Source organism: Lutra lutra, chromosome 6 (assembly GCF_902655055.1).
Source record: "Lutra lutra chromosome 6, mLutLut1.2, whole genome shotgun sequence".
Taxonomy (NCBI): domain Eukaryota; kingdom Metazoa; phylum Chordata; class Mammalia; order Carnivora; family Mustelidae; genus Lutra; species Lutra lutra.
Genome location: NC_062283.1, coordinates 145,065,052 through 145,082,664, shown reverse-complemented (window position 1 = coordinate 145,082,664; position 17,613 = coordinate 145,065,052). Strand labels below are relative to the sequence as shown.

The window sequence follows — 17,613 nt, the reverse complement described above, 5'->3', positions numbered from 1 at the left end:
GGGCATTGATCAAAGACCCAGGGCTCCCAGGCAGCCAGGACAAAAGGACAGAGGAACGAATTAGTTTAGGACAATGGTCTCAAAATTTGTTGAAGTCAGGATCACTTGAAGAGCTTTCAAAAGGCCCAATACCCAGGCTGAACCCCAAACCAATTAAATCAGAATCCGGAGTAGGGCTTGGACCCGGTCACTGTTACAGCTCTCCAAAGGATCCCAGTGTGCAGCAGCTTGGTAACCAGGGGTCTGGGGCCCTGGCAAGAGATTAGAAACCCACGCTGAATTGGTTCCAGCTCCTTCCTGAGATCCAGGGGCATTTCTGCCCTTTAATTCTGTAAATTATCTCTGTATCTTTGTAATAAATTCCTTCTTTTTGGCTGAAAGTAATACTTGCAATCAATAAGTCTTTTTTAAAAAAGATTTTGTTTGTTTGTTTATTTATTTATTTATTTATTTATTTCAGAGTTAGAGCATGCGGTGGGGGGAGAAAGGGCAGAAGGAGAGGGACAAGCAGACTCCGTACTGAGTGCAGACCCAATGTGGGGCTCGATCCCACGACCCTGAGATCATGACCAGAGCTGAAACCGAGAGTCAGACGCTTAACCGACAGAGTCACCCTGGCACCCCGCAGTCAACAGTCTTAAACGCTGTTGTACCCTATCTCTGAAAAGCGACAGTGAATGCCTCTAGGTGTCCCTGACATTGCCCTCACCATGAGAACTACAGCAAAGTCACCATTCCTATGGCAACCTGAAGGACCAGTGTTTGATTTTGCATTTCACCCTGCAGGACACTGAGGATGGATGGCCATGGGAAGAATGCCAGGTCCAGAGCTTCTCGACCATTCATCACTGAGCTGTGGGTGTGCTCGCCCTTCCCAAATGGACTTTTAAGTAATCTCTGATGGCCTGGATCAAAATTACGGGCCCTCCTCACTCAAGATCATGGGGTTGCAGGTCGGAAAGGCTGGACAGCTAACCTGGCAGTTGGCCCACACTCCATGTCCTCCTTCACCCCACTGCACACACGTCCACACGATACTTACACCACACCCCATGCACGCCACACACATACCGTACAGCACACGCACACACATAAACCACACACACACCATACACATACCACAAAAACACAGACCATCCACACACACACAGACCATATACATATGCCTACACACACACACACACACCCCCCACACACACTTTTCCCAACCTGAACTTCATAAAGCTCAGGTCACTTGGGTGACACTGGGAGGACTGTAGTCCCCTCTGCCAGGGAGGCTATCCCTGGGCCACCCCCTTCAGGCACAGCCCCACTCTCACTCTGTGGTCATGGTTTTAGAGCCAGGAGGGATCTGAGATCATTCTCTGAGATGTGCGGACCCGACTTCCACAATGGTAGCAACAGAACCAAGCCAAGACTCAGTCCCCCTGACTCTCGCTCATCAGTCAGCTGCTAGTTTAGAGAACATTCGGAGGGAATCTGAAGCCACAGCCTTGCATCAACACACAGGCAGCGCCGTCCAAGGAGAGCCTGGTAGGGGTGGAGTTGTGTCCCCGAAAGATGCTGAAGTCTTGACCCCTGGTGCCTGTGACGGTGGCCTTATTTAGAAATAGGGTCTTTGCAGATGATCAAGATGAGGTCAAGGGTGGGCCCCGGTCCACTAGGACTGGTGTCCTTACAGCAAGGGGAAAATTGGATGCGGAGACAGATGGACAGTGAGGGAAGACAGAAGAAGAGTGGCCGTGGATGAGCCAAGGAATAGCTGAGCCCCCGAAGCTGCCAGGGAGGCCAGGCCAGGCCTTGCCTTCACAGCCTTGGACGGAAGCAGCGCGCCGACACCTTGATCTCAGACTTCCGGCCTCCAGACCCAGGAGACACAAAACATCTGCCGTGTAAGCCACTCGGTTTGTGGTCCGGTGTCAGCGCGGGCCTAGGAGACAAACGCAGAGTCCCCGGCTTTCCCGTGTCAAGCTTCAGGTGTCCTGCCCCAGCTCGGAGGCCTGTCCTCCTCTGACACATGAGGCTCTTCTACTCCGAGAACTGAGTCGTCGCTGCAGCTGAACGAGGACGGCCCCGGAGAACCTTCGGCGGCTTCCACCTGCTCTGCTCCCAGGAAAAGAACATCTTCACCTTTTCCTCTCGATTCAGAGCAACATGCAGCTAGCTTTAAAGAAAAAAGATCAAAAACTCTGTTGCCCGAGCCGAAGCTCTGCTCACAGGAAGGCACAGGTTAAAATAATTAATCTTCCGTGACCCACCAGAAAGAACACTGACGCGTGAACAGCGAGTCTGCTGTTTGGACCACGGGCGCCATCCACGTACCAGCGGCTAGTTCAAGGCCCTCGGGATGCCCCTTAAGCCCAGGATTGTACCACCTGGAAACACCAAATGATAAAACACCATGGACTGGGTCTGCTGGTATTATATAGTAATCGATCTTTTCAATGTTAAAATGAGTTCCATGGCACGAGGTCCACTTGTTGGTAATGGTGTATAACCCCTTTTTTATAATCCTGTTGCTGGATTCAGTTTGCTAGCTTTTTGTATTGTTTGAGAACTGTTCTATGTCCATGAGATACTGATCTGTGGCTTTCTTGTGATGTCTTTGGCTTGGTATCACGGTAATAGTGTCTCTTTTAGAATTTTTCGGGACCAATACTTATCTAATGGTATTCCCTTATAGTCCTTTCTTTTTCTGTGAGGCTGATAGCAATGTTCTCTCTTTTATTCCTGATTTTAGTAATTTGCATCTTCTTTTCTTGGTCGGTCTAGCTAAAGGTCTATCAAACCAGCTGACCTTTCCATAGAACCAAATGTTCATTTTATTCATCTTCCCTATTTTTCTTAAATTAATCTTCACCATAATCTTTATTATTGTTTTCCTTCTCCTTGCTTTGTTTTTTTAAAAATATTTTTTAATCATTTATTTGACAGATAGAGACAGTGAGAGAGGGAACACAAGCAGAGGGAGTAGGAGAGGGAGAAGCAGGCCTCTCACTGAGCAGGGAGCCCGACACAGGACTCAATCCCAGACACTTAACGACTGAGCCACCCAGGTGCCCCTCTTCTGCTTGTTTTGGGTTTTCTTTTTTCTCCAGTGTTTTAAAGTGAAGGTTAAGTATTAATTTGAACTCTTACTTCTTGTTTAATGTGGGCATGTATGGCTATAATTTTCCCTCTAAGCACTGCTTTAGATGCATGCCAGGTGTTCTGGTATATGGTGTCTTCATTTCATTCATCTCAAAATCCTAATTTCCTTTGTGATTTGTCTTTTGCCAGTAGATATTTAGGAGTGTGTTGTTTAATTTCCACATATGGGGGGGTTTCCCAAGTGTCTTCCTGTAATTGAGGTCTGATTTTATTCCAGGGTTGTTGGAGAACTTTGTTTGATTTCAGTCCTTTTAAATTTATTACATCTTGTCTCATGGACGATTATGTGATCTATTCTGAAGAATACATACTATGATGTATTCTGCTCTTCTTGGGCACAGTATTCTGTGGATTTCTACTAGGTCTACTTGGTTTATATTGTTGTTCAAGTCTTCTATTTCTTTGTCAATCTCCTGGCTAGTTTTTCCATCCATCACTGAAAGTGAGATTCGAAGATTCCAACTATTATTTTTGAATTTTCTACTTCTCCCTTCAATTCTATTAGTCTTTGCTCCAGGTATTTTGGGCTCTGTTGTTCATTGCATATAAGTTTACTGTTGTAAACTTATCTTCCTAGTGGATTGATCTTCCTAATGGATTGATCTTTTTATCATCATAGAATATCCCTCTTTATCTCTAGTAACATGTTTTGTTTTAGAAGTTATTTTACCTGATAGTGGTCTAGTCACACCAGCTTTTCTAAGTTTGCTGTTTGCATGATACATCTTTTTCTATCCTTTTACTTTCAATTCATGTGTATCTTAGAATCTAAAGAGTGTTTTCTGTAGATAGGTATAAAGGGATCTTGTTTATTACCTCATGTGACAACTTCTGTCTTATTATTAAGAGACCTGGAGCTATGTCTGCCATTTTACTTCTTATCTTCTATGTGTCTCATGTCCTTTTCGTTCCTCTCATCTTCCTTTACTGTTCTCTTTTGCATTAATGGAATATTTTCTATTGTAAGTTTTATTATCTTTAATAACTTTCTGCTATATATTTAGTCATTTTCCTGGTGGTGGCTCCAAAGCAACCACTACCCAACAAGCAATTCCCAGTTTTACTGGGAGCTCACATGAACTCTTCAGTTCATAGCTTCTACCTATTAAACATTGGGCAAATATGCCTGCCTGTAATTTAGTGAGATGTCTTCTGTTCTCTCTCCTCCATTCATGCTTCTAATGTAGCAGATGTTAGTTGAGCACCTATTGTGTGATGTAGTTTGTAGCAGGTGCTCATGACATAGAGATGGGTAAGACATTACCTTACCACAAAGAAGAGGGCTAGGGGACCCTCAGGGCTGAAAATAATCAAAGAGGGGACTTATGTGTACATGTGATGTTGCTCAGCCGCAGGAGGGGGGACCTTCTGGGTCAGAGAACCCCCGAGGGCAGCAACAGTTTGTGGTCTCTTATAGTCACGGGGTTTGCCATATCTATGGCTAGCAGGTGTTGAGCACTGTTTCACAGGTATACATAGCAGGCAGACTCCAAATGGCTAAAAATATGCATCAAGGGGTCTATGTAGAGCAACTGGTTATGTAAGAATTTGAGATAGGAACCCATAGGAGTAAGTTAGGCACCCATAAGAGTGAGTTAGGTGCCTGCTATGAAATAAGTTAAGAACCAAACAACATGGGAGCCAACATACAGGGACCATCCTTAACTCATTTATATGACAATATGGTAGGGGAAGAAGGCAGACCAATACATGTTGAAGAAGACAGTGTGGTTGCACCCATGAGGACAAGAGAGGATAACAAGAACCCAGAGCAAGGGAGAAGAAAGCAGTCAAAAGTCGTGGGGGAGGGGTGCTGCCCTGGGAGGACCACATGAAGGCATGGGTATGTCTGAGGGCACCTGACCTGTTCTGGTGCCCACTGCTGGCCCCTCATACATGTGTTTGCTTAGGTCCTTGGTCCAGGGCCCTTCTGGGACCTATATCTTGTTCCAAATAGAAAATCAGCCTTCCTCATTGAGCCAGATTTGTACATAACTCTACGCTCTCAAGTTCAATGAAATTATTTTTCTACCTTTGAAGTGATGAAGACAAAGAAGCTAGTTCTAAAATTCTATCTCATCCAAGATACCTACCCTTTGCTCCCACCAACAAAGACACAAAAGACAGAGAGAGAGAAAGAGTGAGAGAGAGATCAGTACTGTAATTACAATGACTTGTCCCCAATAACTTGAAAACAAGGAGAAAAGTTAGCCAGCTGAAATATTAACATTAAAATCAGTACAGATGGGTCAGGTCAGATGGGTCATTCACATTAAAGCCAGTACATATATGCAGGTTTGCCTTACATGGAAAAAGTGGTTCTCAGACCTTGAAATCTGCTGTCACCTGAACAGGTAGGTGCATTCACCTAAATAGGGAGGTTGGCCAGCCTACAGGTGTGGGAAAAGCCCAGGTGATTGTTGACAGTGGCCATTGGGCTTTGTATAGGGGAGGAGCCTTAATTTCTGGTGTTCCTGTGCGGACGCCGAGCCTGTCCCGCTGAGATGGATGCATCAGGCTCTGCCAGCTTCATGCTCTTAAACATTCCTCTTGCCGCTCTTGGATTCTCCATCCTGACTGAGATTCAGTCAGGGCCCTCGAGGGTAGGGCCTGAGCGTTTGTATTTCTAAAAGCTCCCCCACGTGGTTCTGATGTGCAGCTAGAATTGAGAATCCCTGATCTGGTTGTTTCCCTGGGGCTGTGATGCCATGCCCACCGTTATCTGCTGGGTCTGTACCAGCCAATTACATAAACTGGCATGCTGATTCTGTACATTCATCCAGAGCTTAGTTAATGAGAAACCTTCCCCGAGAACAGGTCCTTCCCTCTCAATGTGCTGGCGAAGACAGGCCAGCAAGACTGAGGGCTAGCCCCCGAACCTGATGAACTCACCAAGGTGATAAAACATTACTTCCTAAAGTCTTTTTGGGGGGAGGACACCACCGGCATCCCTTTCCTGGCCAAGAAAACTCAAGCCCATCTTCATTGTTCCTATATTTTATTATCTTTGAAGAATTTATTTATTTGAGAGAGAGAACAAATGAACAGTGAGGAGGGGCAGAGGCAGAGAGAGAAGCTGGCTCCCTCTGAGGAGGGAGCCTGATGCGGGGCTGGATCCCAGGACCCTAGCATCATGACATGAGACGGAGGCAGATGTGTAACCAACTGAGCCACCCAGGCGTCCCGTTGTTTCTGTGTTTTAGAGAGGTAAAGTAATAACACAAGAAACAAAGTTGGGTTGGCGAAATGGACAACCACAAATTCTCTAAGAACTGGGCTCTAAAGGAACTGTATGTATCGTCCACTCTTCTTTAGCTGCGGACGATTTCCTGGGCATGGCTGACTGCCTGCTCAGCATCCATTCCCCACATCCTCTTCCTAACAGCACTCCAGCTGGGCTCTGCTGTCTACCTCTCCTTTGAGGACTTGGGCCTTGGGGGAAATTGTCTCTATCCTCAGCTCCTGGGATGCTCTGATTTGCCTCAGTCTATTTCCATCCCTGGGACTCAAGAAAGAGCAAGGGTGTCACCAATGAGACACACGAGTGGGTTGTGACCAACACTCAGATCAAGACGCAAAATACCACCTGCAGCCAGAAAGCCCTTTGCTGCCCCCTTCCACTCACTCGTCCCTCAAGGGTGACCACTATCCTGATTTCCAACACAGTCATTTTGCCTGTTTTATACTTCTTTTTATGTAAGTAGAATCCAACAGTGTATACTCCATGTCTGGCTTCTTTTGCTCACATTATGTGTGTGAGAGACTCACTTTTATTGTGTGGAGCTGTAGGGTATTCCGTGATGGAATGAGCCAAACTTATCCGTATTCTACTGTTGGTGAGTGTTTGGCTGGTTTCCAGTTTAGAAGTAAAGTGAATTGTGCTGCTATGAACATTCTAGTCCTTGTCTATCGAGGACACATGCACGCATTTCTGCAGGGTAAATGCCTAAGAAGGGTTGCTGGACTGAAGGGAATGTATACATTCCACTTTAGGAGCTACAGCCAAACGGCCTTCCACAGCCCCACATGGGACCGGACCGATTTTCCCTCCAATCTACAGTATGAAGCTTCCATGTCCTTGTCAACACGTCTGTCTTCTTCGCTGTTAACCATTTTGGTGGTGGGCAGAGATGAGATTCAAGGAGTCTTGCCGCAGGCTTCAAGTTATCCCTTCTCGTTTAGGTGAAGCCCGCCCGTTCTCCCCATGAACGTGAATGAGGAGCAAGAGATGAAACGATTACTAGGAACTAATTGAGACCAATGGCCACCAGGTTAAAACAAAAGGACTTGATGACATCATTAAGCTGCTGGATCAACAAACAACTCAATCCATTACCTCCAGGCCGCTTTGCTTTTTCTGTTGTTTACATTAGAAAGCATCTTCCATGCTCTTTTCAAAAGCCCTTGAGCCTACCACATCCTTCCTTCATTTTCTGATGTGGAAACTGATCACCAGTGAAATAGAACCGTTACCCCAAAGCCAGGAAGTTAGCAAAGGTTAGACTTGAGACGGAGACCCAGGATTTCAGACCCAGCCCACTGCTCTGCCACCTATATCATGCCGCCACCCCCTTCCCAGCCGGAAAACCTCTCAGTTTGGGCAAATGACTGCAAGCCCTCCGATCACATAGGCGCCATTTGTCAATGATGCCAAATCACATAGCTAATATGCCAATCGCCGTTCCAGCTAACGGAGGGACCTACCATCTTTTGCAAACAGGCATTAGCAGCTGTCTCCTTGCTGCACCCTGTTCGGAGGAAACTGTCAGCCACAAACTGTCCTCCTGGGGAAAAGAGACTGGTGCTTTTAAGTCACAAGTCACTAATGAGGACACGAAGACAGTGAGAAAAGCAGGAGCAGAAATTATAGTAGCAAGTGCTTCTTCCAGAGACGCAGACGCAGGAGCTGTAACTATCAGCTTCCCAACTTGGAAACCCAAGAATATTTCGCCTAGTTTTGTAAAGGGACAACCCACTGATATAAAAATTCAATGGAGCAATGGAAGGCAGTTCAAAGACCTAAAGCATCTCTTCACGATAAACCAGTCTTTGTGATTCAGTCTAACTGCTCTGCCAACACACCATATTGTAAATCATTCTGCAGCCGCCTTGTCCTCGTGGCAGCAGGGCAGACAGAATTCATCACTTTCCCCTCCCAACCACAGTAAATTCATGGTCTTCAAGATCCAGACCAACGAATGGAGTTGCCCCAGAGCACAGGTTCAGATGCTTGCCGGAGGACCAGCAGCCAAACTGCTCCTGTCACTCCCCCACCACTTAAAATTTTTCAATGGCTTCACACTGGAATTCTAATGAAATTCATACGTCTCGGTCTAGCGTTCAAGACTCTCTCTGTCCTAGGCCTGTCTATCTCTCTGCCCGTGCTGGTCTTCTTCCTATTCCTTGAACATGCCGTAGTCCCCTCCTTTTCCCGTGGTTTCACTTTCCATGGCCGCTTCAGAAGCAGCCAATCCCCCTTCTGCTATGTGAACAGCAGGTCAATCAGCCTTGTGCTACCTCACGACGCCCACATCATTCCCCTCACTTAATCTCACCACGTAGGCATTTCATAGTCTCATCTTATCACAAGAAGAAGAGTGAGTACAGGGGCACAGGGGGGGCTCTGTCAGGTAGGTGTCTGACTCCTAATATCGGCTCAGGTCATGGTCTCATGGGTCATGAGAGTGAGCCCCTCGGTGTCAGGCTCCGTGCTCAGCAGGGAATCTGCTTGAAGGTTCTCTCCCTCTGCCCCTCCCCCCACTTGCACATGCATGTGCATGCGCTCTCTCTCTCTCTCTCTCTCTCTCAAATAAATAAATAATTCTTAAAAAAAAAAGGAGGGTGAGTATAGTACAGTAAGATATTCCAAGAGAGACCACATTCACACAACCTTATTACATAATTACACTTGTTCTATTTTATTATTAGTTGTTAACCTCTTACTGTGCCTAATTTATAAATTACACTTTATCATAGGTATGTATAGGAAAAATCATAATATATCTCAGATTCAGTATTATCTGTGGTTTCAGGCATCCACGGGGGTCTTTTTTTTTTTTTTTTTTTAATATGTAACGCTTCACAAATTTGCAAGTCATCCTTGCGCAGGGGCCATGCTAATCTTCTCTGTATCATTCCAACTTTAGTATATGTGCTGCCGAAGCGAGCACCAACTGGGGCCTTAGAACATAACCCCTGCAGCAAAGGAGGGACTACGGTACCATGTTTTTATGGCCTCAGGGACTTTGGGCTTGTACTTCTTCTTCTGGAACTTTCTGCCCCAGCTCATTGGCTAGTGAGCAAGTCATTCTTCATTCCCAGTCAAATGTCCAAGAGCCCTCTCTGACCAGTCTCTCTGAAGTAGCAACCCCCTCATTCCTTTATCATGGCACACTTAGTCTATTATCTTCCGATTGTGATGGGTAATCATTTGTTTATTGCCTATAAGCTCCATGACACCAAGGACCCTGTATCTCCACCCACTAGAATGGCAGCAGGAACGCAGGAGGTCTTCAATGACTATTGGTTGGATAGATGGGTGAATGAATAAAGGATAACCCAGTCATGGATTAACCAATGGTGTGGCTTTGTTTTCTTCTCTGCTACCTGAATTAAGACCATCTAGATATTCACTAGGTCCTTTGCCAAAGAAATGTTCCCAAGACAATAAAACACAGAGAAAAAAATAGAGTGGGAAGAAACTAGTGGGAAAGGAGACAGGAATATACATTAAACATAAGATTTAAAACTATCTGTGTTTTGTCTGTTTTTTACCATACTGTCGAGTGTCCTAGGGGGCTTCATAAGGCAGACTGTGAAGTCCATCCCGAGCCACACAATAGAATCTTGGGATTACATATATTTTTAAATGGGCTTTTCCATTTTTTGTGACCAATTTTGTGACCAATATATTGGTCAGCCACTGGGAAGCCACAGGACTTTTGAAAAGGTCTGGTAAGTGTGATACATGGTTTTCTGAGCACATGCATGACTATTAGGGTTCGCTGTATAAAAATGAGTATTCCCCACTTCGGAGACAGCTGTGCAATCAACTGCCCGTCCACAAGCACCGGGCGAGTAGTCCAGCATCACTAGAACTGTCACCTTCCCCAAACCTTCTGGTTTAAGCTCCCCGTGTCACAGAGGAGGAAGCATGCAGAGCAGAGTTAGCAGAGAACTTTCTCATATCACAGAGCTAGTGAGGAGTAAGGTCGACCTCAGCCAGAGACTCCAGACTCCAGACTGGGTCCCTTCATGACACCAGAACACATCCGCTAAGCCCAGCCATGAGTGAAGGAGCAGGTTTCCCAACAGAACCTCGAAACACAGGAAGGGGCAGGCCTCCTGCTGCGAGAGTCTGCAACCTCCAGGCTCACCTTGGCCACACGGAGAGGGCGACAGAGACAAGCCCAAACCAACAACTCATCGGGACGCGTGCGGAACCAAGACCCCCACAGCATCTTCACCCAGGTGCGGTTCAGCCCAGACGCGTCTGCCTCCAGCGCCCAGGAGCACCCCAGCCGCCGAGATTTTCACCAAAGCCTGAGGGCCCTAGTACCTCAAAAGAGAGGCCAGGGCCCGCCCTGCCTGACGCTGGAGGGGGAGTGATCCTCTCCCCAAACCAGTACTCGGCAAGGCCTGAAGCCCGTGGGGGCGGTAGGCAGGCGGGTGGGGGGTAGGAGGGGGTGACAGGAAGGGAGGAAGAGAGGGAGGAGCAAAGCAGGGACGAATGCCCGTGGGTCCCCGTCTCCGGATTTGAGAATCTCGGCTCAGGTTTCTAGGGAATGGAAAACAGCTCTTCACCCCAGCTCTCCGGCCGGCCACAGCCAGAACCCACAGACCAGCTCCCTCTCCGCCCCTCCCCGGGCTCGACACTCGCAGGGGGAAGGGGCGGCCCAGGGGCGGGACCCCGCAGGCGGGCAGCGCACCCGGGTCTGGGAGTAGGGCTGCGGGGGCGGCCCGAAGCCCCGGGTCTGTGCCCCCTCCCCGCAGCCCCGCGCGCCGGCGCCCGCCCGCCCCTACCTGTAGTAGCGGTCATCTTTGAAAGGCGTGAGGTCCTCCTTCAGCTCCCGGTACGCCTCCTGGAGTCGCTTGCACAGGTGCTTGAGCTCGCTGCAGAGCGGGGGCTCGAAGGCAGGGTACTCGGCGTCCATGCCCGCACCGCGCCTGCCCTCCCGGCGCCGAGCCCGGCGTCCCCTCCTCCCGCCGCTCCGCCCTTTGTACTGCTCCTTCGGCCCTCTCTCTTCCAGCTCCGGGGATCGGGGCTGCCGGCGCACTGGGCGGGACCGAGAAGGAGGAGGAGCAGGTGGCGGGGGAAGTGGGAAGGGGGCGCGGAGGAAGGGGGGCGCGGAGGAAGGGGGGCGGGGCGCGCTCAGGGCGCCGCCGCGAGATGCGGGGAGCGGAGCCTGTGGGGGTGCGGATGGGGTCCGCCCCGGAGCTACGGGGGCCTAAGTAGAGGAGGGTGCCGCGCCCATCGGCCGCCGCCCAGGGAGAAGGAGCCGGAGCGGGGTGGGGAATCCAACACAAGGTCATCAGACGCCCAGGACAAACATATGAAGGGCCACCCTCGCTCCTGCTCGTACTGGGAAAAGGAAGCAACTGGAGATGACAGAAAAAAAGGAAAATGGGGCTTCAAGGCGGACTGAACAGGTTAAAAACTGGGCCGGCTCCCAAGTTCAGCACCATGGACAGTCCCAGACTGCTTCTCCTCATCGCCCCCACCCCCACCTGGGTTCTACTTGGCCTAATCCAAAAACATTTAAAACCAAGCCCATTATGGTTATGTCATAAGAGATATTTTTTAACGATAAAGGAATGTGTCCAAATAAGTTGACTCTTCCCACACGTTCTATAACCACGGGGGGAGAGGCAAGGGAGTTTCTCATCCTCTACAAGCTCAACACTTGAGTACAAAATTAAAACTCACAAATCAACACGTCGTCCATAGGACTATATGTCTAAAGATGGGGACGGTGTCATCTCTGGTAAATTTTTACAATAATAAGTGAAGAAACAATTGTTCCTAATGAGGTCAGTGTGTTTCTATCCAAATGCAGGACAGGTTTCTATGCTCTGTTGAACTTGTATGCATTGGGGGAAACATTTTACAAACATACATTGGGGGGACCCCACTTACACTATTGAATATAAATTATAGAAATACAGGTCCCAGGAACCTGTATTTTTCAAAGCTCCCCATGTGAGTCTAATGATCACTCACCTTTATGTATTCTCAGAATTCCCAAACTATACTCTTGATTTCACCCACTCTCCCTTGCTCTTTTTATCCCCATTTTTAAAACATTTTTATTTTTAAGCAGTCTCAATTGAGCCAGCCAGGCGCCCCTATCCCCATGTTTTATTTTCTCTTCCTCCTTACATTCTGGAACAAATTTTTATCTGCTAGCCAAGCTCTCTTGTCAAGTCTTGCACAACCCCATAACTTGTGTTCATCCTGCACCCTGCACAGTTCAGTTTTAGCCTTAATTTGTTAACATGAGTGTCTATATTTAACAATCTCCAAAGGACAAAGAATGGAGCTCAGAACTGGCTCTACCCAAAATACAGTGCAGACAGGCATGCTAAGAAAGCACACGTGCGGATTTGTTTCCTGAAATGAGATAGAGACTGTGAGACCAGCATCTGCCACATTTAAAATATTTTATGATTGGCTACAGGGAGCTTATCACTGGGGGAAACATTAGTCAGCCTCAAAGATACACCAGAATGTTTAAAAACCTTCTGGGAAGACTTCCTAACTTCTCCAGCCTAAGCCCTTTTTCTCCCTTTGAATGACAATAGCCCCTAGAGGATAATGCAAGTTTTCCCACTCCTACACTGTGGGGTACTAAATGATTTTGTGATCTCTTTCACCACAAAGAACTAGAAATGCTAGTTAAATATCACATGTACACACCTGCATATGCATATAGTATACTATAATTACTTTTCCTTTTCTATACATCTTATTTCCTCTAGAATTAACAAGGCCTTTTTTTTATTACTTAGTTGTGTATGTACTAATCATTAATTCAAACTCAGGTCAGGTCCCTGCAAAATTGCCTAACTCCCCTCATAAGATATTCAGGCACATGGTGCATTCTATCAGTTTCATCTTTGTGAGATCTCTTCTTGGCCTTCTGACCAGATATGGACTGGTTGCCATATGCCTGATACATGGCTGTTATCTAAGCAGTGTCTCCACCATCATCCTGGAGATCCTCTTCCCTTATCTGTTTGGACCCCACATCTTTCTCTTTATTGATGGAGCATATCTTGGAAGTGACCAGAAGTCCCTTTGACATCATTGTCTCCGCATCCTATAGGTCTAGCCCAGTATATAGGTCTAGCCCAGATTCAATGGAGTTACCATGGCTCTACCCCTTGATTGTAGTGGTGTCATGCTCAAAAGAGAGGAGGGGAATCACTTGGGACTATCTTTGAAGATTACCTTTTATTCCCGTTTCAGCACAGTTCCCCTGCCCATGATTGTGGCCAGTGTGTCCCAATCCAGAAACCCTCTATTTCATAGCCCTAGGGAATCAATCTCTAGTTTCCTGACAGTATTAGAGAATGACGAGTGCTTAGTTGCAGAGAGTAGAAAGAGATTGGGAGATTTAGCATGGCTTCTCAGACTTTTGATCTTTCCTATTTTGTTTTTTTTTTAATTGAGGTACAACATACATAAAATGTGCAACCTTAAGTGTATAGATTATTCAAATTTTATGTATGTATTCATTCATGTAACCACCATCAATGTGAAGATATAGGACACCCCAGAAGTCTCTTGTCATCCTTTATAGTCACCCCACTCCCAGTGGTAACCACTATCCTGGCTTCTCTCCCTATAAATATATTCTGCCTGTATTTTGAATAGTGAGTGTGTGAATAGAATGATACAATTTGCATTCTTCTGTGTTTGGCTTTGCTTGATGAGTATTAGATCTATGAAATTTCTTATGTTGTTTCCTATAGCAGTAGTTTATGTCTTGTTTTCATTTTTGTTCTCTTGCTCTACAGCAGGTCATTGTTTGGATGTAGGACAATTTATCAGTTCTACTGCTGACGGTTTTGGTTATTATGATATGAACATTCTTGTATATGGTTTTGAGGGGAGTATGTGCACTTATTTTATTTGGGTTTATACTTAGTAATGGAATCACTGGGTGATAGATTAGGCAGAGTCGGCTTTATTAGATATGGCCACACTGTTTTCCAGAATGGTTGCACCATTTTACCCTCCAACCAGCAATATCCAAGAGTTCCATCTGCTCCATGTCCTCGCTACTCTGAATTTCATTTGCCTTTTACTTATGGTCTGTGGGGGTCCATCCTCTTGGCTTTGCCCCATCTTCTCTCTCACTTCTAAAGAAGATGCTTGTGCTGCTGGTTCCTGAAACATTCGAGACATCTATGGTGTGGACTGGGCTTTCCTCACTGCTATCAGATCTAGGTTTTGATATCTATTCTTTTCTTCCCATGATTTGCAAAATTTTGTTGCTTTTGATGTCCACCCCCTCACTTTAAATCTGGAGGTGTCTTTGGGTCTAAAATGAGTTTCTTGCAGACAGCATACAGATGGGTCTTATTCTTTTATCTGCAAAATTTTGTTGCCATTATTTCCTCTTCCCTTCTCCTTGTCTTTGAGAGTTTACAAATTTTTTTTAAAAATCCCTTCATTATTATTTTACCATGTTTCTGGGGTTTTCACAAGGTTTCAACAGAAGTAATGTGTGTTCAATGCCTTACCTTCATTTTGGCCATGCCTTATTAACAATGTTATTCTGGTGCTCACCTCATATAGGCACTTAATAAATGCCCTCAAGATACCCCTTCTACTTTTTCACTCAGCAGAACGACAATTATCCTGTTGTGATCTTACATAACAGAGGAAAGAAAAGTGGGTTCATTCAGTTGTGGCAAAGAGCACAGGTTCAAATAAAAAAGATGGGTGACACTTTTTCAGCAATATGAAATTGTGTTGAATACTTAATACCTCTAAATGTTGGTCCCTTTCATGTGTAAAACAAGGATGATAATACTGGCTGCCTCATGAATTTGTTGGAAGGATTATATAGAGCCCTTAATATGATGATTTATAGATTTATAGTAAGTGCTCATAAATAGTTAACTCTCCCGGAGCATTTACATATTTCCTCTCCCAAGACTACTGATACCCATGCTTTCTCATTTTATTTTTTTATGATCTATTTATTTATTTAAGAGAGGGAGAGAGAGAGAGAGAACGAGCGCACATGAATAGGAGGGCTAGAGGGAGAGGGAGAGAATCTCAAGCAGACTCCCTGCTGAGTACAGAGCCCTGGCATGCCCCCCATACTTTCTCATTTTAAAAACATACAGAGTACAGGGAAGCTTAGGCAGGAGAATGATATCCATCACTGAGAAATAATCACTGTTAACATTTTTTTAACAGATTTTATTTTTGAGTGAGAGAGAAAGAGAGAGAACACGACAAAGGTGAGGTGGGGAGGGAGGAGTAGGGGAGCAGGAGGAGTAGGGGAGAAGGAGAAGCAGACTCCCTGCTAAGGGGGGAACCTGACAAGGGGCTCAATCCCAGGACACTGAGATCATGACTTGAGCCAAAGGCTGAGGCTTAACCGACTGAGCCATCCAGGTGTCCCTACTATTAACATTTTGAAATATTTTTTTAATAACAAATGTAATAATTAAATCACTCCCCAAGGTCCTTTAGTGATTGGTTGGGATATTTCCATACCTTATAGAATAGTTGGTAAGGCACAAACTCAAACCATACTAACTGGTTTCTTAGAAAACCTTGCCGACACTAATAACCAGCACCTCACTGCTAATGTGATAGCAGAAACCATCTTCTCTACAGCCAGGACATGGGCTGGATCAGAATTGGTCATTTCCACTCAAATCAGTCATTTCCATTAATCCCACTCCTGCGCAGTCTCCTTATAATTTATGCAGATGTCACCAGGCCAGTCAACTCTCCCTTGCCCCTCTGATTATTCAACTTCTTTTTTTTTTTTTTAAAGATTTATTTATTCACCCGACAGACAGAGATCACAAGTAGGCAGAGAGGCCGGCAGAGAGAGAGGAGGAAGCAGGCTCCTCGCCGAGCAGAGAGCCCGATGCGGGGCCCAATCCCAGGATCCCTGGACCATGACCCGAGCTGAAGGCAGAGGCCTTAACCCACTGAGCAACCCAGGCGCCCCTGATTATTCAACTTCTTACTCAGGAATCAGACAGAGCTAAAATTCACCTTCAAGACAAGGCAGTGTGTGTGTAAATGGCCCCACTCATTCTGTTCCCAGTCCTTGTGTACCTTTCTTTACAATCTCTCATAGCTACAGTATACATACTCCTTTCTAAAATGCCATACCCCTGGCTTTCTGTTGTTCCCTATAACTCTGTTTCCCCCTCAGTCTTTAACATTTTGAAAAATTGGAACAGTGTCATATAAACTATTTGGAATCCTGTTTATTCACTTATGAATATAGTGACACAGCATTATAAAAACTTCTTAAATATCATTTTAAATGTTGCATAGTGTTCTAGCTCAGGGATGTACTTAACCTTCCCCTATTCTGGCCCTTGTGCTCCTTTGGTTCCTTTGCTTTTATAAACAATACTGCAAAGAACGTCTTGATACACACATCTTTTAATTTCGGGTTATATCCCTATAATCAGAAATGAAGTTACTGGGTCAAAAAGAACATAAATGTTAATATCACACAAAATTTCAAACACATAGAGAGAAGAGTTAATAAACCTCATATACCTATGAACCAGCTCCCTGATGGGAATTGGCATTTTTGTGTTTTGGTTTGTTTGTTTGTTTTTAAAGATTTTAATTATTTATTTGACAGAGAGAGATCACAAGAAGGCAGAGAGGCAGGCAGAGAGAGGGAGGGAAGCAGGCTCCCTGCTGAGCAGAGAGCCCAATGCAGGGCTCCATCCCAGGACCCTGAGATCATGACCTGAGCCGAAGGCAGAGGCTTAACCCCCTGAGCCACCCAGGCGCCCCAGGAATTGGCATTTTAAAGATGTTGCTTGCTAAATCAAAATAATGTCTAATGGTAGAAATTAGGGCAATAAGTATTGGTTTACTAGGTGTTTGAAAGGAGGCACTTTTCTCTAGCAGTGATCTTCCTGTTAATGTCTTTCAAGTCACACAAAGCAGGAACCACTTGCTCTACCAATACTTGCCTCTTTATCCTTGAAAATAGTGTTGGCCACAAACCAGTGTTCAGTAAATACTGCTGATGGACTGAAGAGCCTAACACTGCTTAAACTTCACCTAGAAGTGGACACCAAGCCAGGAATAAGAGAGACTAAAAGGACTTAGGCAAACAGCTATGAAAATTAGCTTTCAGGCATAAAGAAAGCTCGATGACTAAGTATTTTATTAATATCTAACTTGGAATAGAATTACAGTGAACGCAAGTCCATTTTGGAAGTTAAGTGAGCATAAAG

General features: G+C 45.7%; 1 protein-coding gene and 1 non-coding gene across 2 annotated transcripts in view; both read right to left on the bottom strand.

The window, feature by feature from the left end:
• The window catches only part of TMEM181 (transmembrane protein 181), a 71,839-nt gene extending 60,416 nt beyond the window's left edge, over positions 1–11,423 (bottom strand). The window contains exon 1 of the mRNA XM_047733300.1: positions 11,173–11,423. Within this exon, the coding sequence (XP_047589256.1) occupies positions 11,173–11,303 (131 nt within the window). The 5' untranslated portion in view covers positions 11,304–11,423. The remainder of the gene's footprint in view (positions 1–11,172) is intronic.
• LOC125103367 (U6 spliceosomal RNA) lies at positions 9,214–9,320 on the bottom strand. Its single transcript, XR_007128372.1, has one exon. It is a non-coding gene; the product is annotated as a U6 spliceosomal RNA (small nuclear RNA).
• Positions 11,424–17,613: the final 6,190 nt, after the last annotated feature.